Source organism: Marmota flaviventris, chromosome 15, assembly GCF_047511675.1.
Source record: "Marmota flaviventris isolate mMarFla1 chromosome 15, mMarFla1.hap1, whole genome shotgun sequence".
NCBI lineage: Eukaryota > Metazoa > Chordata > Mammalia > Rodentia > Sciuridae > Marmota > Marmota flaviventris.
The window spans coordinates 69,625,462-69,652,681 of record NC_092512.1 but is presented as its reverse complement, the minus strand read 5'-3'; the positions used below and the strand labels follow the sequence as shown (position 1 = coordinate 69,652,681).

The window sequence follows — 27,220 nt, the reverse complement described above, 5'->3', positions numbered from 1 at the left end:
TATGGAGCTGCAGGGAGCAGTGAATGGTGACACAGGAAATCTACATGCTTGGTCCAACTCTGTAAAAAAGTTGGGCAAAACATGTACTCAACTTGGACCCTAATTTCCTCTTACTTAAGATGGGAGATCTGGATCAAAACAATAGTTGTAAAACATCTGAAAGCTGAAGAATCATATCTTCAAATGGAAGCTAATACACAATCCTATCAGGTAAAAGTGAAGCGGTTTGACCAAATAGCAGCCAGGACAGAGTCCCACCTTCTGTCCCTATCCCCTTCCCACAAGTCACCAGGGCTTTGAGGGAAATAATGTTAAGATGGTGGTGTAGGGCAGGAGGAAAGGAGGAGAAGGGGGAATAAGTCAAAAGTAAATTGAAAAATAAATTTGCAAAATAAATGTGCAAAATCCTCTTTCTTTGCAGCTAGTGGTTATTGGTGGTAGTTGGTGTTGCCTGACGAGTTCAACTTCCAGATTTGATTTCAGCCCTGATCTTCACAGACCAACGAGGAGTTGATGATTCTAACTGACAGATACCGAGAGGTGGAGCTGCTCGAATTCTCAGTCCAAGAGTGTCTGCAAGTCTCAGTGCTCCAACCCCACTTTTATCTGCACCAGAGGGATAAGTTCTCACAAGTTCCTGCATGAAACCAGGCTGGCAGGTTAGTGATGAGCTGATGTGGAGACTTTATTTGGTTAGAACGAGGGGGCTGAGGTGGAGGCCTGGGTGGGTGTGGCAGGGAGATGCACCATCCTTGGGATGGCTTTTAGAAGCTGGGCAATCTGAAGCCCAACAGGAGGCAAAGTTTTAAAGCTGCTCAGTAACTTCATGTCACTATTCTGGGATCTACAGAGGGCAAAAGAACTTTCCTTGGTGAATGAAGAAAAGTATTCTGTGACTGGAAGCGGGGAAAGCCACCCTTTTCTTATCTTATGGAGTTCCTAATGGCGGGTCCATGCAATTCTTATTTTATTCTTATTCTTATCTGTAATCTAAACTTCCAATAATTGTAAGCAGGTTGAGCTTGGGCCTGGCCCCTTAACATGCTTGTCTTCAGCAACCTCCCAAAGGCACAAAATCTGGGGTTCTGTTCTTCTGCATCTGTTCCTGAACCTCAGTATCCTTGTTCTCCCTGGTCTTCTCTACCACCCTGCAGGGAATCTGACATGAGGCTCTGTGTGCACCAACTGTCCCATATCTTCCCCTGAGGGGCCCTCTGCACATGCCCTCCAAGGCCCTGTGGCCCTGCATGGCTTGGGTTGACTCCTTCCCCAGCTCAGAGCTGACCACACCAACACTTGAAAAGGACTGAGAAGGAAGAGCCGGAATGGCTCCTTTACCTTCTGCCTCTGGAACACGTGAGTGAGGGGTGCCACCTGGCAATCCTTGTGTGCACCAAACACCTTGCAGAGGGAACAGGTGGGCACTTCACAGTTCAGACAGTAGATGTTGATGCGCTCCTCTTCATGTTCTTCGCACATGGGCTGGTCAGACTTCTTTTCTGGCCTGGGAGGAAGTAAGCGGATAAATGTTCATCAACTTTTATTGGATCAGAGCAGAGACAGGTCCCTGAACCCCAGCCACCCTATTCCAGAAGACTGCTGGGGTTTCTTTCATGTACTCCAAATGCTTGGAGTTCAGTTTCCCTGAAAGTTAGTGGTGGGTGCTGACAAGTCTCTTAACCAGTTTGTCGAGGGGATTGGGGCCTGGAGACACTGATTTGTAGCATTTATCAATTTTCATAGTGTATTTCCATCATGGCTGATTTCAATTCAAGCTTTAAAACTGTCTAGTGAAATTCCTGAAAGTTGAATGCTGGGCCCTTGCCAGCCATCAGAAATGTGCTCCAGCTCTGTGCCCATGAGCTCACAAGTTTCTCATGAGACACTTTCCTATTATGGGTAAGAAGGGGAAGTTGCTGATAAGCTAAATATCAAGTTTGTGTCAGCAGAAGAGCTCACTCCCAGCCCTTCAGCCTCTGGTCTTGGCAAACACCTTTCCCACCTATAAAACTGAAGATGGCTAGGGAGAGCCAAAGTTTTCTTTTATTATTAATCTAGGTGCTGGTTGGAAGTTAGAAGTACATAAGAGGGAAGTGTGGATGTGGCTTCCTTATACAAAATCCAGGAGTTCTGATGTATTCTATCTAAAGACTAAGACTGTTAATAGTTTCTATAAGTATTTGAAAAAAAATGAAAATTATTAACTCTAAACCCAAGAGCATTTTTAATAGTCCCAACCACATAGATATTTAGAAGCATTTCAGATTTGGGACTACTTTCTTCTCAGTTGTTATTGAATCACATTCCTTAAAAATTACAGGTTTTAAGGGGCATGAAATCAGTTTAGGGGGTTGTGACTAGCATTGCTAAAGTTAAAATAAAATTGAAAAGCAAATACTGTGCATTATATGAAATAAGAATAAGTACTGATATGTAAAATTTTGTTTTAGGCATACACACACACAAAAAAACCACATTATATGAAATTATATATATACATACATATCCATATATGTAATTGGTCAATATTAACAATGAAAAGCATACTTCCAACTGTGAGTCATAAATAAAAATGTTTGAAAACAATTAATGCTGATATGTGGCATATTTAACTACAGTGTTAGAACTCAGAAGAAGATGGAGAACTTGCTGTATACCTCTATAAGTCACTAGGCAAAAGTCCAGTATTTGGATTGGGGCAACTAAATGTTAGGAAATCTCCATGTCTGGTAGGGAAATTGCATGGACTTCCAGCTTTAAGCTTTTGGAATCTGATGTTTGCAAGAAGAATTTCAGTCTGGTCTTATAGCAGCTTAGCAGCTAGTGGTTATTGGTTGTAACTGGTGTTGCCTGAGTAATCTATGACTTCCTGACTTGGCCATATGCTTGGGAATTAAACAAGAAAAATAACCCCATAACTGGGAAGATTACGCTCCCTTCAAGGCCTATTTCCTCCCCTAGAATGTGAGCTCCTTGGGGGCAGGGGCTATGATGTGTCTTCTTTTTTGCTGGATTCCCCAGTACCCAGAACAGTAACTTGCATACAGGAGAGGGCTCCTTAAATATTTATTGAATGAATAAGAAAATAAAAGGTAATTTGCCTGACTGGTGGACAGTGTACCCTGAGCTTTACATATCACCACACAGCTTCTAGAAGGCATGGGGAACATGGGCTCCCATTTGGCAAAGGGAAAGACCAGACAACATCCTGAGGAGTCATAAATGACCAAGCCCTCTGGGTGTTATCTACAGATAAGGACTGATAAACTGGTCTCTGTCTGATCAAAGGCATCTCTACCTCCAAAACCTTCCCTCCCATGTGTCTCTATCTTGTAATAAATGTGAACTAATCAAGAGTCTGGTGCACATCTACTAGAAAACAGCACAGGAAGAGCTACTGCATTCACCTCCCCCAAGCATTTCCTGAGGGCAGCCTGTGTCCCAGGTGCTGTTCTGTTGTTACCAGAGACGGTGTTACAGGCACAGGTATATGTAGGATAGGAGGTACTGAACATGTGGAAACAGTCATCAGGATATGTGCTTATTTTTGTTTGTGATTCAATTTCTTCTTTTTCATGATGCGACAATATACTGAGAGCTGCTTCCCATATTCCTTATTAGGTTTTTCTTGTTTAGGTGTCAATACAGGACTAAGGGTATCACTGGCTTAAAAATGAGCATACAATGAAAACCTCTGGACAACTTACAAGAAATAACAGATTTGGGACAAATATGGCATGCAGAATAAAGATGTGAATGCATTTTTATGAGGTGAGTAGCCAAGCTCACAGTCGTGGTTCAGAGGTCAGTGTCAAATGTTGGCAGAGACTCCCAGCCATGCTGTTTAAACTAGATGCAATGAACCTGTACCTGCTCGTGCCCATCTCGGAGGCTGTGGGGACCACACCAGCATTTACTGAAAGGTAGGTGTCTGGTCTTGGTGAAGTGATTCAGGCAGTACGATTGTACTGAACTTAAAGCTTAATCCTACCTCGGCTTCTCCATGTGGCCTTAGGTGAGTTACTCAATCTATTCTGGTCTCAGTTTTTACTTATGTCTAGAAATTGGACCAAGAGTCTTCTAATTAAATATGGCAAAATGAACCCAGGCATGTACTCATGTTTCCTGATGAAATCCCCCTAAAATGAGATAAGGAAATAAAAAGGTATAAATCAATAAAGGACTAAACGTAAGCAAGATGACGGCAAATGAGAGATGTCACCAAATGTTGGAAATTGGGAACAGTGACTTACTTGAGTTACATCTTAGCTCTAAGTGCCTACAAGGGAGAATGCTACAAGAAGCCAGCTGACTTGAGCTGTGGAGTTCTGGGAAGATTCTGAAACTGCAGCCTGAAGCTGCAGTTGAACCTCTACAAGGTATCCTGAAGACAGGCATTTAAGGGAAGCTAAAAAGAAGAGGACTGTGTATATTTTAAGAGATTGCTTAAGGATGTGCTCCACAAAAACAAAAGAGTAAACTAACAAAGAAGAAGACATGGATTCAAGAAGCAAGGGGCTTTGAGTTGAGTTTTGTGCATGATGAGAGACAGGGATTTATTTTCATTTTGCTACATATGGATTTCCAGTTCCCCCAGCACCATTTGATGAAGAGACTACCTTTTCTCCAATGTATGTTTTTGGCACCTTTGTCTAGTATGAGATAACTGTATTTATGTGGGTTTGTCTGAGTCCTCCATTCTGTACCATTTATCTACATATCTATTTTGGTGCCAACACCATGCTGTTTTTGTTACTATGGCTTTATAGTATTGTTTAAGGTCTGGTATTCTGATGCCTCTGGCTTCACTCTTCTTGCTAAGGATGGCTTTGACTATTCTGGTCTCTGCACCTAATAGAGGAAAAAGTAGGCCCAAATCTTTATCACTTTGGATTAGGCCCCAACTTCCTTAACAAGACTCCTAAAGCACAAGAAATAAAATCAAGAATTAATAAATGTAATGGACTCAAACTAAAAAGTTTCTTCTCAGCAAAAGAAACAATCAATGAGGTGAAGAGAGAGCCTATATTTGGGAAGCAAATTTTTGCCACATGCACATCAGGTAGAGCCCTAATCTCCAGGATATATAAATAACTCAAAAAACTTAACATCAAAAAACCAAACAAGCCAATCATAAATGGGCTATGCAGCTGAACAGACATTTCCAGAAGAAGATATACATTTGGTCAACAAATATATAAAATATGTTCGACATCTCTAGTAATTAGAGAAATGCAAATCAAAACTACTCTAAGATTTTATCTCACACCAGTCAGAATGGCAGTTTTCAAGAATATAGACAATAATAAGTGTTGGCGAAGATGTGGAGGAAAAGGCACAATCATTCATTGCTGGTGGGACTGCAAATTGGTGCAACCACTCTGGAAAGCAGTATGGAGATTCCTTAGAAAACTTGGAATGGAACCACCATTTGACGCAACTCTCCCACTCCTCGCTCTATACCCAAAGGACTTAAAATCAGCATACTATAGTAATGCAGCCACATCAATGTTTATAGCAACTCAATTCACAATAGCTAAACTGTGGAAGCACCTAATGCCCTTTAATAGATGAATGGATAAAGAAAATGTGGTATATATACACAATGGAATATTACCCAGCCTTAAGAAGAATGAAACTGGAGAATATCATGTTAAGCAAAATAAACCAATTCCAAAGAACCAAAAGCTGGATGTTTTCTCTGATATGCAAATGCTAATTCACAATAAGTGGGTGGGCCTAGGGAAGAATAGAAGTATTTTGTATTAGACAGAGTGAGAAGACAGTGAACTGAATCAGACATTACTATGCTATGTGCATATAAGACTGCATAACTGGTGTAATTCTATATCATGTACAACCAGGAGATTGAGAAATTATACTCTATTTATATATGATGTGTCAAAATGCATGCTACTGTCATGTATAACTAATTAGAACAAATAAAAAAACAATTATCAAACTTTAAAATAAATAAATAAATAATAAAGACTTTTAATAGGGCAATAATAATAATCATCAGCAGCAGCAGCAGTATCACCTCACAGGATTGTGTAGGAAAGAATCACACAAGATTGACACATAAAGTACCCTGAACAGTGTCTGACCCATAGCACATAGTAATTTTGCTTATTATACTTTAAAGTTTATTACTGTTTATTCTTAATATTAACCAAATTACTTCTCTTACCAAACCCCCAAACTGAGACTTGTTTAGCACCATGCCCTGTTCTAGATAAGGCCAGGATTTGTGGAGAATTACAGTCTCTAGGTGTTCTGTAAGAGGCCAGAGTTGCCCAGTACCCATGGTCCATTGTTGATACCTCCTCCCCTTTCCTTTGACGTCCCCAATGGCCACAGCCGGGCTCATTTCACTCTTCTTATCCAAGGTTATTCCAGGGTTGTCTAATGTACCCTGAGGTTCAGAGTTCTGATCTGTCAAGACTTCCAGCCTCCAGAGAACAACTGACTCCATGCCCAGACCTGTGGCCAAGCCTTCTGGGCCACTTGTGGTTTGGCCACCAAGTTAAAATGCCCTAAAGGCAAGTCTCATGTTTAAGAAACAACATAGGAAAAATTTGATAATCAAAAAAAGCAAACTTATTCTTGATCATGAGCTTATTTTTTTAGAAATTTGGTTCATTCCTTTCATGCAATTTGCTTCCCAGTTCCTTGGCACTATTTTTGGTAGCGGCAACAACCTGAGCTCATGGCTCAAGTAAGCAAGTGTTTCTGTGGTTTTACTAATGCCATAAGTTTTAACATCTCCTCTCCTCTGGATTTCGTAACAAGTATTGTTTTATTCATATTTCAAGTTCCCACTATGGCAACCCGTGAGAAAATTAATGTAGTTAATGTAATAATACTAATGTCATTATTAATGTAAGCTTAGAGAGCAACTATCTGGTGTAAGGCGAGAATATCATGCTAAGCAAAATAAGCCAATTCCTGTACTAGGTACTAAAATAGCTATCATAGCAATTCATTTTAATAATTGGTTGATTATTAATTGGTTCATTTTTTAAAAGAACTTTAAGTAACAAAATTCCGTGAGATCAGATCTCTGATGTGATAACAACAATAGTACTTTCTTGTCAGGAGATTTTGGAAGCAAGGGAAACAGGTGGCTGCAATCTCTGCAATAAGTCATCAACCATTCTTCTTCCCCAATCCCATCTATATCCTGGTACTATCTAATTAAGTTTTGAATCTCAAGCAGAAACTAATAGCCATAATAATGACGATAATTATAGGTTAGATTTGTAGAACAGCTTTCCTTCTAAAGCACAAGGCTCTTAAAACTTAACAGATGTTCTATAAATACATGACCCTGAATAAGAATCTCAATGAGGCCATTTCTAGAGGGTCTCCATATTGCTACGGAGCTTTGTGGATTGGACTGAGATGTGCACAATTGTGAAAAGGCTCTTCACTCTGTGCCTTCTAGGAATATATTTTTGCAGTGTTGTCTCTAGGAAAGAAACTGCATGGCCAATGTGGTTCCATAAATAAGAAGCCTTTAACATTTTTTTAAAGGGATGGATGTATATAACAATCAATCAACAAGTAAATGCTAAAAGTATACAGCAAATATAATATACAGCCTGGACTTAATTTTTCCCCCTGCCATGTCTCTAAATTGTAAGTCTGTAAAGGCCAGGATTGATATCTGCCTTTGAATTTCTCATAGATTCAAACTGGTGACAATGTCAGAGGATTTTGTTTTTCTTATTATTAGCTAGACAATTTTAAGGGCAAGAATGTCTGAACTAGAAACTGGGCTATTTTGGAAGATGCCATTTCTGTTAACTTTATATTTGCACTGGAATTTTTCTGCTATGTAGGGTCTGGAAATACAAAGGATCTGTAATGTGCAAAAAAATGTCTAAAATGTATGTACTACAAGGCTTTCAGGGGAGGGCCACTGCATGCCTCTTTCAGCATCACCATCTGGGATGGATTAGTGCTAATGAGTCACTTCATTCTTACATGATACCAAAGCTGAACACCAGTTCCCTTCTCTCTTTCCATGAGTGACTCTCAGTCCCATTGGGAAGGACTGACTTGGAAAATCCCTTTACTATAAAACAGTCAGTCTCTGGTAGACAATCATTCAGTGTGGCAACCCTTTGAAAACATACAAACAAATACAAACAAGCATCAAAAGGATTTGGCACATGGAAGAGTGTTACCTGGTGGACTCCTGCTTGTAGATGTCGATGATGTTTTCTACCAGCAGGTTCCTCTGAAGTCCATAGACCCCGTGTCTGTCCAGAACCACTTCGTGTCTACAGGAGGGGCATCGGAATCGGCCCCCTGATGCCACCGTGGTACCTCCTCTTGTCGGCAAATACGGGTTAGAGGCCTGTTCTTGCCAAGCAAGGAAAGAGGAATTGAGTCACATCACAGGGAGCTTTCCTGAGACTTATTTTCACACTCTGTGATTACAAACAACATGGACTTCCACTTTAAGCTTGGCATAAGATAATCCCTCAGGGCTTTAGTGCCAGTGGTCCTGGAGCAGAGAGCCAGTCTCATCCACAGGCACTGCAATGTATAAGTCAGCACGAGGCATTTTTCCACCCAATGTTTTCATAACCAAAAGTTTCAGCCAGAAACACCAACATTTGTGTCTTGGGTAGTAATTCATTTTTGACTTTGAAACAAATTCAATGATTTGGTTTTGTTAAAAACAAATGTGATTCTTAGAATTAAAATACAACTAAATTTGTATTTTAAATTGAAAATAAATGCTCTCCTGTAAAGTTTTCTAAAGGAGTCGACTTCGATATGAAGCACTTGATTTAGAGAGGAGGGGATCTTTTGCACCCCCAAATCCCAAACAAGCCTACCTGGAAAATGTCGCTGGCACACTTCCGGCACAGGTTGTGCTGACAGGGGAGAATGACCACGGGCTTCGTGAACATCTCCAGGCAGATGGGACAGATAAGTTGCTTCTCCAAGTTATCCATGGTCTGTTGCTCTTTGGAAAAAGACTTGTAATTCAGAGATGCACTCATCTCCTGGCCGTCCCCTGAGTGCACTGCCAGGGAAAGGGTGCTCCGAATGGCCTTGGCGAGTGTGTTTCCTGGAAATAATTCCAAGGACTGTATGATCAAGTGTCCTTTATGTTTCTCTTGGTGGAGGACATTGTTTCAGGCCCTCGTTCAGAGTGGAGCCGGAGCTGTTTTTAGCAGCCCAACGTCACGTGACAGTGGGCCGACTTGTCCATATAAGCCAGTGACAGGAGGATGGATTCTGACAGGTGACAGAGAGCAGGAGTCAACATTCTTGCCCCTGGGAGTGAAGAGAGTGGGTGGGAAGGAGGATTACAACCCCCATTTAGACAGGGGTGGTGAGGGGAAGGAGGTAGAAGCTGACAGTTGTCAACAACAAATGCAAATGTTCGTGCCTGGCCCCTGAGACATGCCTCAGCCAGCAGTGGGGAGGAACTTGGTGACAGGCTTCTTCAGGAAGGGCAGAATGCGGCCCAAGAGTCTAACTGTACAGTGAACATCATTTCTGTCTTGAGAAATCAGAAACTGAGTCAAGGAAAGTAGCCTGACAGTACCTGCTTAAGAACAAATAATAATAATAATACTAATAAATAATAATAATAAAACTCATCTTGAACATCATTATCATGGCTTCCCAAAGGTAGCCATCTAAAATGACTTATTTAATATTAAATCATTCATATTTGCCAGGGTTGTAGTCAGGGGGAAATTCCAATTGAAAAGCTGAATTCAAATCCTTTTACAATAAAGATGTCTACAAAATTGAAACAAAACAAAACAAAAACACCCAGTTGATGATCCGATTAAAAAAAACAACTAATAATTCTTTTACATGTTGCTTTCCTTCCTCCCTAACCCTCTTTCATCCTATTCCCTTACCCCTATACACATCCAAAAACACAAAGAAATTTTGATATTCTTTAAAAATTTAAATTTAGTTCATGACAATAATTTGTAATGGTATAGTAGTAGCTGGCCTGTGGCTAGCAGAAACATGATTTCCTTTGGCCACATGTCAGGGGACAGATATCAGTGCCATCTACAATTGAAATGAAAACATAGTTCTTCCATATCTCTGTCTGATCTACTTCTGAAATAGTTGTGCATCTGCTCTTTCCTCCAAGGTGATATTTAAAATTTAGAGCTTTCCTGGACATTTCTGATATTCTTGGTCTACTCTTAAGAAATGAAAATTCTTTAAGATTTTTCTATTTGTAGTTATAAATCTTAAGTTATAAATATAGATTCTGATATTTGCCAGGATTTTGTGAAACAACTGTTTAACTGTATTGTATTTAAAAATTTTTGAATGAGATTAAAAACTGAAAGAAAAAATCATGACTGTTTTTTACACGATGAATTTGTATCCTGTTTCTCCTTGATTTTAAAAACCTTGAATAAAGAATACATTTTGTTCACAATCCCCAATGTACTTAATTATCAGTAAAGGGTAGATCAGGGTGACTGGTTATGTGTGGACTTAGTGCTGTGTGCACTGAGAGCTTATTGATGATCTAATAATAAGCTCTGTTACCTAATAATAAGTTATATGTATTCATAAACACTTCAGGGATCTTGGGATGATTCTGCTAATATTTTTCAATATTTATTTAGCAACTTATTTAGTGAAAAGAAACTGATGAAATTTTTTTACTGATTTACATCTGGTCACCTAGACTAGGCAGTTAATTCTGTTTATCATTACTTTGACTATGAAGGTCTGAGCACAATATGTGAGATAATTTTTAGGGAAGAAGAAGTTTCTACTGTAAAAGTGTAAGACCTTGCAAACTAAGGAATAACACTTGTATTAACCAGGATTCTCCAGAGGAATAGAACCAATAAAATGTATATATAATTAAAACAGCGTTCTATTAGATTGGATTATAGGATAAGGGGCTGAAGGGCTTCACAATGCCCGTCTGCAAGATGGAGAGCTCAATGCAAGAAGTTGGGAGCCTCAGAACATGAGAAACAAATGATGCAGTCTGAGGCTGAAGGCCTGGAAGCTCCCTGGAAGCTCCTTTGAACAAATCCATGTTCAAAGGCTGAAGAATCTGATATCCTGGGATGATAGCAATGGAGAAAACCACACCTGCTCAAGGAGAGTCAGGAGCTTGCACACATGTAGTTTTTGTTCTATCCAGGCCCCCAGCCTATTGGACTGAGCTTCCCATATTCAGGATAGGTCTTCCCTACTCAGTTCACTTATCCACCTCAATTGCCTCTGACAGTTCCCTCACAGACACACCCAGCAGTCTGCTTTATTCGATTTCCAGAATTCTCTCGATCTAGTTGACAATCAAAATTAACCATCTCAGCAACTTAAACTAATGGTATAGTCATAAGTTGATTAACAACAGGGATGGATTCTGAGTAATTCGTTGCTAGGCAATTCTGTCATTATGCGAACATCCCAGAGCATTCAGAGAAAATTAGATGGTCTAGCCTACTGCATACTGAGGCTATATGGTGCAGCTTATCACTCCTACCAACAACCTGAACAGCACGGTGTTGTACTGAACACTCTAAGCAATTGCAGCACAATAATAATTATACATACATATATATGCATATCTGAATATAGAAAAGGTACAGTGAAAATATGATATAAAATATAAGAGATGGTATACCTGGATGGCACTTACCATGAATGGAGCTCACAGGACTGAAAGTTGCTCTGGATGAGTGGTGAGTGCATGTGAAGGCTGAGGACATTACTGGATGCCCCTATAGACTTTATAAATATCACACACTTAGGCTTCATTATATGTATTAAAATTTTTCCTTTCTTCAATAATAAATTGAACTGAACTTACTATAACTTTTTATTTTATGCACTTTTTAATTTTTTAACTTTTTGACTCTTTTGCAATAATATTTATTAAACCCAAACACATTGTACAGATACACAAGAATACTTTTGTAAGCTTTCTAAAGAAGAACTGAAAATTCTTTAAGATTTTTCTATTTGTTGTTTTCATTTTTAAATGCTTTTGTTAAAAATTAAGACAAAAAAACACACACAGAATAGCCTAGACTTCCTTACATAGCATCATTATTAACACGTGCGTAATGTGTTGTGCAGAACATTATGACAGCTAAGACATCATTAGGCAAGACAGTCTCATGGGACCACTGCTGGGCATGCACTTGGTCCATCATTGACTGAAAAGTTGTAATGCTGCACACGACTGTACATTGTAGCAGAGCTTATTCATATAGAAACATTCATCGAGTATGGGTAAAGAAACTGTAGTATATATTATACACAATGGAATATTACTCAGCATTAAAAGAGAATAAAATTATGGCATTTGCAGGAAAATGGATGGAGTTGGAGACGATTATGCTAAGCGAAGCAAGCCAATCCCAAAAAACCAAAGGCTGAATGTTTTCTCTGATTTGTGGAAGCTGATCTATGATGGGGGCAGGGGTGGGTATGGGAAGAATGGAGGAAAAGCATGGATTGGGCAAAGGGGAGGGTGAGGAGGGGTTATGAGGGTAGGAAAGATGGTTGAATGAGATGGATATCCTTACCCTAGGTACATGTATGATTGCATGAATGGTGCATCTCTACACCATGTACAACCAGAGAATTGAAATTTTGCACTCCATTTGTGTATGATGAATTGAAATGCATTCTGCTGTCATGTACAAGTTGAACAAATAAAAAATAAATAAATTTTTAAAAATTCATCAAATGTTTATCTGGTATCTCCATTGTGCAAGGCTCTGGGGAACAAAAGATAAACAAGACACAAGCCATGTCCTCAAGGAGCTGAGCCTAATAGAGATAAGATATGCACATATAGAACCATAGTTCAAAAGAAAGTGTGATAAGGACTACAGACTTTTAGGGTGGGAGGACTGAGGGAAGCTTCACGGGTGGGGGTAGCTTTTGAACAGAGCCACTGAGGAACTTAAACAGAAAAATGTGTGGCTAGGTGAGTCACAGGTGGGGCTTTTCAGGTGAGATAGAAGAAGCAAGGCAGGGAGGTGGGTGAGCAGGAGTCTAGGAGGATATGGTGGTTTAGGCTGGAGTGCAGAGCATGCTGCTGATGCATTGGCAGGCTGTGAACACTGGACTGAAGAGTTTCTGACACTTAATAAATTAGACATCAGGAAGTCATTAAGAGCTTCTCTCAGGGACACTTCTATGAGAGTGTGTGTTGGCTAGGTTAATCCTGCAGTGGTGAAAGGGACAGATGAAGAGTGCCTGTAACCTGGCTAAAGACCAGATTGGAAGGTGATAGTCCAGGTGAGAGGTCATAAAGGCCTGGCATGGGGTGATGGCACCAGGGAGGGAAAGGAGGAAGTGGACTCTGAGGTTGTTATGAAAGTCAAATCCACAGAGATGACTCAGACGCCTTGAGTGTAAGCAATAAGTGACACTGCAGAGAGGGCTACAGAGTGAGTCAGGAGACAGGCTCCTCTCTGGCCTCTGTGTCCACCTCACTTTGTAGTCTTGGAAAAGTGACCTCGTCTTGCTGGATTTCAGTTCTCTCATCTATAAGTGAGTGGGGTTCATAACCAGCTTAGCAGCATCTTTAGGGGAAAAATCTGAAACAGTATTTCTTTTGATGCTGAACATCCCCAATTCTGTCATTTGATGATCCTTCTTTCCCTCTGCCTTCCACTTTTTCCTAGAACTGTCCCTGGAGGCCATACCCAAAGCAAGCAAAACCCCCATAGGATTGTGAGCCAAGTCAGTGGATAATACCCACTTTCCCCTCCTCATTCTCTTTTTCCCAACTCTTGCTCCTCTCTCCTTCAGAAACCAGTGATCTATGGGGTGGGTGTAAGGTTGGGAGTGGAACACAGAGAAAGTGCTCTGTCGGAAGCTGCCACTTAGGAGCTGAACACCCTTAGCCTTGAGCAATGGAGGTGTGAGACTGGTTTCAACCTCGTGGGGAAACAGGTGGATCTCACCTCCACCGGCAATGAACCTCTGGGAGTGGGCGTCACCCAATGAGACTGGGCTACACATTCCTGAAGCCCAATCCTTGGCCTCATGTGTCTTCCCCTCAATAAATAGGGCTTCAGGTGCTCCCTCTCTCTCTTTTGTCTGTCTCTCTTGCTTCCCTTGTGGGAGCTGGGGACGAGGAGCTGTGGCTGGACCCCAAGAAAAAGATATTTTCTCTGTCTCTCTCTGATCATTCAGTGCCAATCCAATTCACCTGGAGTGACCCTGACTGATTTAGTCACATGTTGTGGCAGTGCTCCAATCTAGGGTGGAGGAGCCAGAAAATTTTAGTCGACTCCGAAATCCTTCAAAGTCCAGGAGATAGAGACCATTCTGTAACTGAATTGGATTGAAGACATCTTCAGGGTTCTGGGATTTTTAGAGTGGACTTGAGCCTCCTCAGAGTCATGAAAACCAGCAAAGTTTCCTGGAGGTATCCTGGACTGTGAAGAAGGGGTGCACTACTCCCTCCCCTTCTCTCACCTTGGCACTCACCATGTACATTAGGACAAGGCTTGAAGCCATTGGGAGCAATTCCAGAGTCCACCGACCTGGGGCAGGAGCATGTTTAGACACACTGAGAAACTGAAGCAAAATCATCACTGCCCTTCTCCAACAGCTTCCCATTCCTCCAGAGAAGTGTGGGGGGGAAATAACATGGTTCCCCAAGAAACTGAGCAGGCACTCAAGAGTGGACTTGGTATTAAGAGATGACAACAGGGATTTTGACATTTTTCAACCTCTAGCCTCCAGACCAAATGGAAGCAGGTTTCAGGGGTCAGGGACAGGAATGATGTGGATGCCTGTGATCCTTCTGACCCTACTTATCTGGAGGTAGGCACCACAGGACTGCCCTCACTTCAAACTCCACCTGAAAACAGGGGTTCCCAGGTCCCTGGCACTTTTGAACCAAGAGTGACACAGAACTCAGGAAAGCATTAAAGTTATGATTACAATTTTATGGGGAGGAGACAGATACAAATTAAGACTGGGTCAAAGAAGAAAAACATAAGGATAAGGGTCTGAATGGGGGTTCCCAAATATGAACTTATGTGTCCCCCACCCTCATACCCCATTGGAGTCAGCATGAATCACTCTCTGGCACAAGACGTGTAACAAAACAATAGGTCCTGTTAACCAGAGAAGCTCCCCCAGGCTCCTGTGTCCAGAACTTTTATCTGGGTTTTATTATGTGGGAATTACTGATTGAATCATTGGCCATGTGACTAAACTCAGTCTTCAACCCTCCTTCCCTTCCTGGAGGCTGGGCTGAGACTACATAGCTCAAAACCCCAATAGTCTAATCACAAGGTTGCTCTTTCTGTCCTGATTGGCCCTCTCCTGAGTCATCTTATCAGTCTCAATTATTGGGGCCCACAATGAATAACACAGAGACATGCCTACCACTTAGGAAATTCTAAGAATCCAGAGGCTCCCTCCCAGGAACTCAGGATAAAGGCCACCCAAATTCTTTATTATGTAATAAAATGTTAGTGCATTTTTTTTTTACCTCAGGGAGAAAGGGAAATTCTAAAATTACTTTTACTTTTATATCATCACAACAAATAAAATAAACATGTACTGAGTACCAATGGCTTTGAATAATAGCTCCGCGTAATAGGTATTATTACTGCCATGGAGCCAACGATAGCTGAACAAAGTAGTTGTCCAGAGTCATATGATTGCTAAGTTTGTGACTCACACTTGAAGACTCATCTTTTGATTACAGGGCCCATGGTCTCCTCCTGCAAGCTGTGCTACTCCCATGAACTAGAGTAGTGCTGTCCATTAGAATGGTTTGCAATGAGTCGGGCATGGTGGTGCATAGCTGTAATCCCAGTGACTATGGAGGCTGAGAAAGGAGAATCCCAAGTTCAAGGCCAGCCCCAGCAAAACCCTGTCTCAAAATAAAAAAATAAAAAAAGAACTGGGCATGTAGCTCAGTGGTAAAGTGACCCTGGGCTTAGTCCCCAGTACCTCAAAAAAGAAAAAAAAAAAAGTCTGCAATGATGGAAATGTTCTGTATCTGTGGTGTTCAACCTCTAGCCACAAGTGACTACTGAGTACTTAGAATGTGTACAGTGCAACTCTGGAACTGAATTTAAAGCTTTATTTAATTTAAATTTATATTTGAATGGCCTCATATGGTTAGTGGGTACCACATTGAACAATCAGCTCTGGAACATGAAATATAAAAAAAAAATTAGGGAGAAAATTAAAATGCATTTGAAAGATTCACCAACAGGAACTGGATCACCCACTTTTGGTGGATTCTGTACTCTGGCTAGGGTGATATGAACCCCCACTGGCCACAGAATGCTAGAAGACCAAAGTGGACTTTTCATCCCAACTTTCAAAATAGTTCTGAGTATTCTGAAGATATAAGGCATTAGAAAAGGAATTAATGTCAGGAGTGCTATTTTCTTGAAGATTCTAGAACAACCTTGGCATTTAATTTACTCATGTTCTCTTTTGTCTCTTTAGCACAGGTAATTGAAAGTCCAGATACTAGAAAATAGTAGAGCTTAGGTCAACAAATATGTTGATCAAACAAAACAGGATTTATAGTCAGATGGAGGATATAACTAAAAGGAATTAAAAAGATACTGTTTATAGGAAGTGGTAAGGCAGATAGAGGTCAAACCTAGTGGGAGAGAAGACAATGGGAATTAGAAAATTGAACTTGCTTCTGGCTCAACCTCTAATGTAGAGAAGAAGGAGAATTCTTGATTTCTTGTAGCTCACATAAGAGATTTGGTGGCTGACTAAGTCAGTAAAACATGGAAAGGACACCACATGATGTGGCTGTGCAGGTTAAGAATTGAGAACTGCAGAAGAAGGAGGGTTGAAAAGGTTGAAACACTAAGGTATTAGTAGCCTAAAACTTTCAGCTCAACTCCAACATAAGTTAAATCTCTTGAAAAATATTTTAACCCCATGCCAAAACAAAGAGCCAACTCTTAATCTTGTGTAAGCCAAGTCCTCTTAAAGATGCAAGATTATTAATTCTTCTTTGCAATATCCATCCATCCATACAACTACTCATCCGTCCATCCATCCATCCATCCATCCATCCATAATTTAATTAGGGAGAGCGCCATATAAGGTCAGTGGTGAAATGTAGGTGAGCTAGTTGGTGTTCTAGGCAGCAGGTTCTATTTATTGGTCCTGCCAGATAGAGTGTATCTGGTAAGAGACAGGTAGATATATAATGTTATTTATTTGGTATCCTAGAGTTCAAGGTATGCTTCAAAAAAGCACTATTTAATCATTAGTTGTCTTAAGAATTTGCCTCCATGTAACTTTTAAAGTTATTGGGGGCAAAACAAAACACTTCTCCAGTAAAAAGGATTCATGTCATCTCCTTAGGCCATTTCATCTATACAATACTTAATACTTTCCTTCTGTCTACCTTGTAATCTTTTCAATTTAATTGTTTCTGGAAATAGGCAGCATGCATATATGATTCTAACATTTTTAATGAAAAACAAATAATTCATAAAATTGAAAACCACAGAGAAATGAACTAACTTGATAAGCACTTAGCAGAAGCTAACACTATGTGACACTTCTTTCATTAGATTGCAGACTTCTGGTTCAAAGCTTTTTTTGTTTCATCTTGATAATTGCTTCTGTTTCAAATCTGTTGTTTATAAATTGTACTTCATCATAAAGATCTCTAAGGAAATGTTAGAAAACTAACATATTGTACTTTCCTCTGAACATTTACTGGCATAATTCAAGTGCCAGAAAGAAACAGCAACAGTTGTTCCAAAAAGTAGCAAATACTTTATAGCCCAAGATCCTTCCATTGTCGCCTGTCTGAAGTCCTCACCTGGGTTCCAGGGCCTCCTGAGCTCCACCCCTACCACCACCCACCTCCCGCTTCCCTTACACCCCAATTTCCTAACTGATTTATCTGAATTCACTCTTGCCTTCTGCAATTCATTTCTTACACATCACTCCTTATTTGAATCCTAGGAACTGTCGCATCATCCCTTGAAAAAGATATCAATCACTGTGAGTCCTAAGGCCTGACGTGAACTGTCCCATCTCCAACCTGCACTATCCATAGAAATAAGATGTGACAAATATGAGTCATGTATATGATTTTTAAATTTTCTAGCAGCTACATTGAAAAAGCTAAGAAGAAACAAATGAAACTAATTCTATTAATATATAGCCAAAATATTACCATCCCAACATATAATCAATGTTTTTAAAAATGACTACTTTTTATTTTCAGTTTTGAAAGAAGGGATAAAACCCAGAGTGGCTTTAGCACTGAGCCACATGCCTCGCCCATTTTATTTTTTATTTTGAGACAGGGTCTTAAGCTAAATTGCTGAGGGCCTTGCCAAATTGCTGAGGCTAGCCTTGAACTTGCAATCCTCCTGCCTGAGTATCCTGAGTTGCTGGGATTACAGGTGTGTACCACCATACCTATCTTAGTCTTTTCTGTTAAATATAATGTTACTCTATGTTTTTCATGGATGCCTATATTAGATTGATGAAATTCCCCTCCCTTCCAAGTTTGCTGTCAGTTTTTAAAATGAGGAATGGAAGTCGGATTTGGTCAAATGTTTCTTTAGTCTGTTTAATATGATGAATTACATTAATTTTTGAAAGTTGAACCAGTCTCGTATTCCTGAAATAAATTCCCTTGGTCATAATATATTTTTATTTTTATGTATTGTTGGATTTAATCAGCTAAATTTTGTTGAGAATATTTACATCTCTGTTCATTAAGGATATTGTCCTACAGTTTTATTTTCTTGTAATGTCTTTGCCTGGTTTTGTTATTAGGCTAAAGTTGACTTCATAGAAATGAGTTGGAAAGTATTCCTCCTTCAATTTTCTAGAAGAGTTTACGTATAATTGATATTATTTCTTCCTTAAATGCTCAGTAGAATTCACTACTGAAGCCATCTGGGCCTGGTGTTTTCTTTATGAGAAAAATAAATGCATCAATACATGTAAAGTTCCTAGAACTGTCTTTGGATTGTAGGAAGTGCTGAATAAATATTAGCTGTTAATTACCTAATTATTATCATCTGCATTTTACAAATGAGGAAACTGAAGCAACCAGGATTTCAAATATGAGCTATTACTATATTCATTTATATTTCCAGTTAAAATAGTAAATGGGTATTTTGGAAAAATTAGAAAATATTTTAAAATTTTTAGTGAAGAAAAAAGATCACCACTATTAACATTTGTATGCATTTTCCAATCTTTTCTATAGATAATTTATGCTTGTTTATATTGTTATTATTATTTGTATTACTCTGTAATACTTTGTTTAGCAATTCAATTATTAACATTTTCCATGTCCATACAAATTCTTAATAAATATAATTTAAATAATCATACATTTTTATTATATGATCATATTACAATGTATTTAACCATCATTTTGTATTTTTATGATTTTTTTTCCTATTGTCTTTGCACACAGGAGCCAAGCACCTCTTTCTTGCACTTCCACACGTAGTTATATAAACGTCAATAAAAACTCTCAAAATAATTCCTCCAGGCCTTCACTGTAAGCATGGTTTGCTTCCACACCCCATGAATATGACACTTCATGATTATGCTTCTCCCTTCCTCCTTCCCCTCCAGTCCCTTCCCTCCCTTCTTCCCCTTCCCCTCCCTTTTTTTCTTTCTTCCACACTGATAACAGCTAATGCTTATTGTGTACTTACTATGGGCCAGACACTGTACTAACAGCTTTATAAATGATATCTTAATAAAAATAAGTATCCTTATCATCATCCCTATTTTACAAATGAGGAAACTGAAGCAACCAGTATGCCAAGCAGCTTGCCCAAGGTCTTGCAGTAAGGAACTGCAAAGTCAAGACAGGTCATCAGGTTTCACAGCCGATAGGATTAACCACTATGCTTATTGTCTCCTGACTTGTATCTTTGAACTTTTTACTGATTTCCATTCCCCACCTGGGCTGCTGACCCTGAGAGGTTTCAGTTCTGTCCCATATCACCTGTTATACGTGTGTGTCCTCCACAGAGATCCTGTTACTATTCTTTCCTATTCCTTTGACTTATTACCCATTTATTGTTCTTTTAGGCAATTACAGTTAAAAGGATTCTCTTTCTTACTTTGTAAATGTGTTTTCATGAACCTGATATATTTTAAGTGATCCATACATTCAATTAAAAAATTATTGAAAGATGAGATAAAAAATGGAAAATAGAAAATTAAAGATAAAGCAACAAACCACAGCAGGTTATATACACTGGTAGCAAAAGCATACAAATTGTCCAGGACTCTAAAATGTACAAGAGTGAAGAATGACCATTTCTTTATTACCACTATTAGCCTCAAAAAGAATAATAATTCTTTTTTGTTAGGAAATTTATGTTTTGTGTTGTGACTTCAACAGCTCTTTAGTGACTCTATTCTAGAAAATAATATGTAAGAATTATTACCAGAAAGATCTTCTTAAGTATTCTGTTCAGTCTCTGAATCTTTCAGCAAGTTGTGTGTTGCTTTAGCTATTTTTCAACAAAATTGTACTCAAGGGGAGCCCTAAACAGAACTTTTATTCCAGTTACTTCTTTCTCAGTGCTGATAACTAACTTTCCACAATTACTTCCCAAGAGGACACCGGCACTAAAACCCCCTTCCAAAAGCAAACCATCACTCCCTGACTTCTCCACGTTCTACCCTTGCCTTAGCCTGCCCTGCCCCCTCTGCCTAACAGAGGAGTCAAGCAGTCAGCGTCCCTTTCCAAGTTCTCTATTTCCTGCTAGTTTCCCCTAAATCCCGGCAGTGCAGATATCAAACCCAAATCACACAGGATCCGGAGCAGCAATAGATATATAAAGGCAATTTGAAAGAAAGACAGCCAACTTCGTTAATTTCCCAAAGAAAATGGATCTGATTTTTTAAGAAACTTCCTAAAGAAACTGCCAACACCCATCGACCCTCGATGGGGTGTTTTAGCGAGCCATAACCTCAAGCTTTACTTTACCTTTCTCTTGCCTAAGGTCTGACTTTCTGCTTAGGTTCAGATTGAGAGCGAACTGAACGAAAAACTACCGAGTGAAGCCAGGAAGAAAACTGGAGGATGCGGGCATCGATCCCGCTACCTCTCGCATGCTAAGCGAGCGCTCTACCATTTGAGCTAATCCCCCACCGCTGGGCACGGCTGGTTATCTGTTCCTCTAGAGGAGGGACAGAGCAGGGAGAAGTGAAGATAATTTTTTTTTTTTTTAAACCACTTTTGATCTTGTCTAGTAACTGAAACCAAAGTGACAAAAGTAAACCGCCCTTCCTTCGAGCCGGAGTCGAACCAGCGACCTAAGGATGGCTACGGAAATGCAACCTACAGTCCTCCGCTCTACCAGCTGAGCTATCGAAGGGAGCGGACGGCTCTTCTCCCGTCTTGTTCCCATAGCGTCGCCTCACTTTCTAGACTCCGTGTGGTGTGCCCTGCTCTCCTGGTTCCCAGGGCCCGGGAGTACGAGACGGCTCTTCCCACCTCCTCAGGGCAGCCGGAGCAGACGCTGCCCCGGGTTTAGGAAGAGGCACTTCTGCCTGGGACCGGCTTGGCCGCGTTCTCTCCCGGTTTTTTTTGTTTTGCTTTGTTTTTAATAACTCGGGAAACGCCAGAGAAGCTTAAGGAACAAACACAAACAGCCGCACTTTGGAACTAACTGGCCCGAGCATGTCCTCGCTCTGGGATCGCAAAAGGTTTCACACGTGGGATGTCACAGACCCACGATGGTGCCAAAGTGCCGAGCCGCCAAACTGTTCTTTGGGATGCTATGATTGACTGAGGGGCACATCCTGAAAAGAAAGGGCTTGTAAGTCATAGGAAGCCGGGGAGGAAAACAAAAAACAAAAAACACCCGTCTCCTTCGAGCCGGAATCGAACCAGCGACCTAAGGATCTCTCTTGCTAGGGAACCAGCTACAGTCCTCCGCTCTACCAGCTGAGCTATCGAAGGGACAAGAGGATAGGGCGCGCCCCCTGAGATTCAACACTTAGGAGTCAGAACGCTCTCGTGGTTGGCTGAGGGTTTGAGCATGCGCATTTCGAAGAGCAAGGAACGAAGTACAAGCCGGTGTGAGGTTATACGCATGCGCAAGAAGACAGTCTCGCCCGGTTTCTCTCGGTCCCGCTCTCTACCTCGCAAGCCTGTGACCCTGGGAAGGACCCTAACCCGAGTCCTGTGCCTAGACTCTGCGACTCCGCTGCCTGTCTGTTGCAGCCTTCCTTTGCTAGCCTATGTTTCCCCTCTGGTGGAGTCAGGTCCCGCCTTACAAGGTGTCAATCTGAAGGCCCCCCTAGGGCTTAGTGTGGAGGGCCAGTGGCGCAATGGATAACGCGTCTGACTACGGATCAGAAGATTGTAGGTTCGACTCCTACCTGGCTCGTGCCTTTTGATACTTCCACTTTTAAAACCAAAAGTCGTTACTTCCCCCTGAGTTTCCCAAACCAAGTAGTTAGATCACTGCAATAATGTAAGCCACACTTGGAGGCCAGAGAGCCGTGGCTCACTGTGGCCGCCGCTGCTCTGGTGGTTTCCAGTGCCCCGGGGGAGGCTGGCTGGGTGCGCTCGGACGTCTGGAAACCGACTGCCCCAAGCAGAGCTGGTTGAAGTCCCAGCGCTGCACGGGACGCAGCTCAGATTCTCGGCTTTTGTAAATTATTTTAAGACATCACAATCACAGAGCCACCAAAGAAGGCCTCGCTCCCCTGACTCTGCAGGAAGAGGAAGGGCGGGAAAGTTAAGGGTACTTAAAATGTCTTTTTGATCCTGTTCTTACGTTTAATTTTCACAAAGATATTCCCTCCCAGATAGGCCTGAGATCCCGTTACATTGGCCTGGTTTTGTAGTCATAGTCAAAGAGGGTTAGTAAATTGTTAGTGGCTCGTGGCTATTCTGTGATATTCTGCGGTCTCTACCTGTTAGCCCTACATAAAAACCTTCCAGAGATGGTTCTTTTAACTAAGGAAGCATGATGTTGGTTTGAGCAAATTGAGTTTCTGTATTGAAATTCTTATTTTAATCTTATTTGTAAAAGAGGGTCTGCAACTGTTTGGTTAAGTCTCCTGATAAGATATCGGTTCCCCCAAAATAAAAGTATGTGAAGTATGCGAAGAATAATATGAAGTTAGGAAAAAGAAAGCAATTAATTTTATAAAGTGGGAATGTAATTTCCCTAAGGTTGCTTAAACTTGGTCCAAAGAAGCTAAAATTGAAGGGAGAAGGACAAGTATAGACAATTTGGGTAAAATGATGGTGGTTTTAATTTTTGTTTCCTACTGAACGTAATTTCTATTTTTGCATGTAACAAGCTGATGTATCTTTAAAGTTACATTGTGTTTCTAGAGTTTAAAAAAATTACTTCTGTGGGATTTGGGGGACATACATTGTACTCCTCCCTTAACGTTCATGGACAGAAGCAAATAAATTAGGTAAAGAGGAAAAAGCCTCTGTCTTATTCCTACCTTTTCCCATTTTATTATGGTGGCAAGCAAAGCATTAATTATCTGCAGAGGTCATAGTCATGGCCATCATTGCAGGATGGTAGAAACCATCACCCTTGGTATGTCCCCTTTTACTACAGCCAGCCTAAGTAACAGATTTCAAGACATGCATGATTTCTGGCTCTTTTACTTGTAGCAAAAATTCACACAGAGCTAGTGTAAGCAAGAGAAGCATTTATTATAATGATTCAAGGGTATTTCTCCAGGAAACCTAGAATGAAATATACCTTGGCCTTCTTAAAGGCTTCTCTCGGTGCCCCTCAGCTCTTGTCTATGTTGCTCTAATATCATGTTGAAAAAAGTTCCCTTAAAAGTTCCTGAGCTTTTCTTAGTCTATAACCCTGAGACTCCCTTCTTTTTTTTAGGCTTCACTGCAAAAATTTCCATTGTTCTGGCCTCATTTAGATCTTCATTCCCTGTATTCAAGGGGCAGAATAGCATGTCTTGTTTGGCATATTTGAGGAGGAAGGCATTTGAAAGCAAATGAGACTATATGGATATAGCTTGGAATAGAGATAGAGAAAACTATAGTTCAAAATGCACATTTTGTAAGCTAACAGAAACAAAAGCATTCTTTCAGTAGAGTTCCCAAGAGACTTCAGGCACAGAACAGTGAAGAGGTCAGTTGTCCACAACTTTGTGCAACTGTTGCTGAATTTGTCCTTTGGTGGAGCAGCCTGAAGAGCTGCTTAAGCAGAGTAGATTTTCTTGGAGAGATCATGGATGGGTGTAGGTTGGGAAGAGAGGCAGAGCAAATCCTAATAATATACATGGAAAGAAAAGAATGCCACCCCATCCCACTCTTAGAATGAGTCTCTTCTTGAGTTGGTAGTTTGGGGTATCTTGGTTCAGATGACTGTTCTCCCACAATGCACCATAAATGAAAAAGCCTGCATGTCCCCCAAGACCCAGCCATTCTATGATATGAATCATTGTAGTTGTTCATTCATAAATATGAAAATATGTTTACCAGACAATTGAGAGGAAACAACAGCTTAAAAAAAGAAAGTTCAAGATGAACAAATTAAGTAAATGACCCAGGAGGAAACAGATAATGTGAGGAATAGAACAGAACTATGTTTTTTAATGCTAATGGATATCCTCAGAGACAGCCAAAGGGTATTGCAACAATGAAAACCAGAACACGGTGATATTAAAAGGAGCCACTAGAGAATAATAGAGTTCTTGAAAACTTAAAGTGCAATGGCTAAGGTGAAAAATAACATATCAGAAATGGCTAAAGACCAAATATGAAGATAGGGAAGATAAAATGGAAAATATCTCATAAGACACCAGACCATAGAAAGCAAAAAAATATATATATAAAAATAGGAACATAAAAGACACAATAGCTACATATTAAGTTCCAGGAAGAGAAGGAAACAATGCAGGGGAAAGGAATGAAAGAAAGACATTGTTCATCTATTCAAAAGGGCCACCCAAACAGGATGGATAAAAAACAAATGTTCCTTGACACAGCCTTGTAAAATTTAAAACCTTGAAGAATGAAGGTGAAACCCTAAGTTTTCATAGATGGAGGCACAATAGAACAACGGAAAAACCAGACTAGCTACAAAGAATAAGAACTAGATTATGATCAGACTTCTTGGATTTAGAGGACAGTAGAGTTCTGTGGGGAAATAATTTAGAACCTTGAATTGCCTACCCAGTAGGTAGCAATCACATTTTAGAACAGATACTTAATACTCGCAAGGTCTCTAAAATTTAAATTATATGATTCTTTCTGAAATAAATAATAATTTAAACAACACATTATTTGAGGATGTCATGCTGAATGGGTTCTTCAAGATGATGAAGCTGAGGCAGAATTAGCAAATTTTTTCCTGGGGAGTAACATGTGTGAGTGGAAAAGGAAAGGATACAAGTTGAGTAGGAGTACCCATAGGACACTGATGCTGACCTGACAGTTTCTACTAGCCCCGTTGATAGCTCCAAAGCAAAGATTTCTCTTTAAAGGAGTTCTGAGTTGGGCAGAAATGATTGGGCCCTTGTATCACTGCCTTGCTCAGGCATTGACCAGAGACTGATTACCACCGGGGGATCCTGTAGACTGTCACTTAGCTGTGCTCCTTGCAGCTGGGCAGTTAGTCCTTTCCTGAAAGGTGGTCTAACAGTGCACTTCTGTATCTTCCACAGATGTACTTTGGCAAAACAAAGGAAAATCTAAGAAATAATAGTACACATGACTTAAGACAAAAGGAAACAAACTCAGGGTCTCAGGTTGACAGTGCTACAGTTTGAATGTTTTTGTCCCCCTAAAGATTCATGCGTTTGAGGTTTGGTCATCAGGCAGGGTGGTGGGTGGTGCTGGGAGATAGGAGTGAGACCTGTAAGTGGTGGTGCCTAGTGGGAGGTCCTTAGGTCCTGAGGCATGCCCTTGGAAGGAATCATAGGACACCTTTCTTTCTCTGACTTCTTGTTGAGGGATGTGATCCTTCCTCCAAAATCACAATTATTGTGTCATTTGCCATGGTTGCCATTGCCAGAGACTATATCATGCTGTTTGGACTGTCAGCCTCCAAAACTGTGCTTAATCTTTATCAACTTTTCTGCCTGAGGAGTTTCATTATAGTAGCGAATTCTCATGAGTATAACAAGGATGTTAAGGAAATAATCAAGACATGTGTGTGTGTGTGTGTGTGTGTGTGTGTGTGTGTGTGTGTACATGTGCATGCATACATAGATCAGAGAGCTCCAGGAAGATATCTTTTAAGAAGAAATGGATTCTTTTACAATAGCAAATGTGATTTTAAAAGATCATAAGTTACTTTTCTCGGAAAGATTCTTGGGAACTTCTAATACAAAAAAAAAAATTTTAAATATTGCCTAAATGTAAAATAAATTGCAATGTGGTACACTTCTGAGAAATTATGGGCACATGTTATGAAATATGTCAGTTCCTTTTACACACACACACATACACACACAAATTCATCACCATATTCATTTACCATAGATTTAACCTCTGGTACCTCAGATTGTGACTGTGTTTGGAGACAGAGCATTTAAAGAGGTACTTAAGTTAAAATAGGGTCATTAGGTGGCTTTAACAGGTCCCCATTTGGACACTTAGGTTAGGAAAACTGGACCAATGACTTTGGGAGGAATGATGTTGAGAGGCAGCTTCTGATGCCAGGTCAGATAATACCCAAGACATTCTGGAATTAGCAAAGTGTTCCTTTTATTTACAGGTATGCTATTTATCACCTCTAAAACCCAAAAGTCAAATCCATACAATTTTTTAGCAACAGTTCTCCATGATATCTGAAGATACAAAATGGTGTTCCACTTGAAAAAGTATCTTACACATATGCACACTAAAGAGCTTGATAGTTCTTCCTATCAGTGGAGGAAACCATTCTACAGATCAGGAAACTCTACCCAGAAAGGTTAAATAATTTGTTAAGAATTATCACAAATCTTGGGGAAGTAGGACTGAGCTCATATTTGGATATTGCACATCCATGGCTTTCTCTATATATGTACTGTCCCCAAAAAGGAGACATTCAGAGAATGTTTCCAAGATCAGAAAGGGAACCATTCTGTGGAATTCTAGGGTAAATCAACTGCTTCCAGTTACTCACAGAGTTAGGTTCTATACAGTCACTGCAAACAGTGATTTAGTGGGTGCTAACTCATTGCTTCCAGGAGAAATACAGGGTTAGTTTTCTTTAAGCCTCTGGTTACATTTTCATCA

At 40.3% G+C, this 27,220-nt stretch overlaps 1 protein-coding gene and 4 non-coding genes across 7 annotated transcripts in view; 1 reads left to right on the top strand and 4 right to left on the bottom strand.

Moving 5' to 3' along the window:
- Positions 1–9,020, bottom strand: part of Trim55 (tripartite motif containing 55) — a 52,036-nt gene extending 43,016 nt beyond the window's left edge. For all 3 annotated transcript variants that reach the window (XM_027932856.2, XM_027932858.2, XM_027932859.2), the window contains exons 1-3: positions 8,853–9,020; positions 8,193–8,365; positions 1,339–1,504 (exon numbers count right to left, since the gene is read on the bottom strand). In XM_027932856.2, coding sequence (XP_027788657.1) covers positions 1,339–1,504; positions 8,193–8,365; positions 8,853–9,020 — 507 coding nt within the window. The remainder of the gene's footprint in view (positions 1–1,338; positions 1,505–8,192; positions 8,366–8,852) is intronic.
- A 12,047-nt stretch (positions 9,021–21,067) lies between these two features.
- On the bottom strand, positions 21,068–21,140 carry Trnaa-agc (transfer RNA alanine (anticodon AGC)). The gene has a single exon. It is a non-coding gene; the product is annotated as a tRNA-Ala (tRNA).
- Positions 21,141–21,278: 138 nt separating this feature from the next.
- On the bottom strand, positions 21,279–21,368 carry Trnay-gua (transfer RNA tyrosine (anticodon GUA)). Its single transcript is given in 2 exon segments — positions 21,279–21,314; positions 21,332–21,368. It is a non-coding gene; the product is annotated as a tRNA-Tyr (tRNA).
- Positions 21,369–21,862: 494 nt separating this feature from the next.
- On the bottom strand, positions 21,863–21,955 carry Trnay-gua (transfer RNA tyrosine (anticodon GUA)). The gene is made up of 2 exons: positions 21,919–21,955; positions 21,863–21,898 (listed from the first exon to the last, which is right to left on the bottom strand). It is a non-coding gene; the product is annotated as a tRNA-Tyr (tRNA).
- Positions 21,956–22,312: 357 nt separating this feature from the next.
- On the top strand, positions 22,313–22,385 carry Trnar-acg (transfer RNA arginine (anticodon ACG)). The gene has a single exon. It is a non-coding gene; the product is annotated as a tRNA-Arg (tRNA).
- The last annotated feature ends 4,835 nt before the right edge of the window (positions 22,386–27,220 follow it).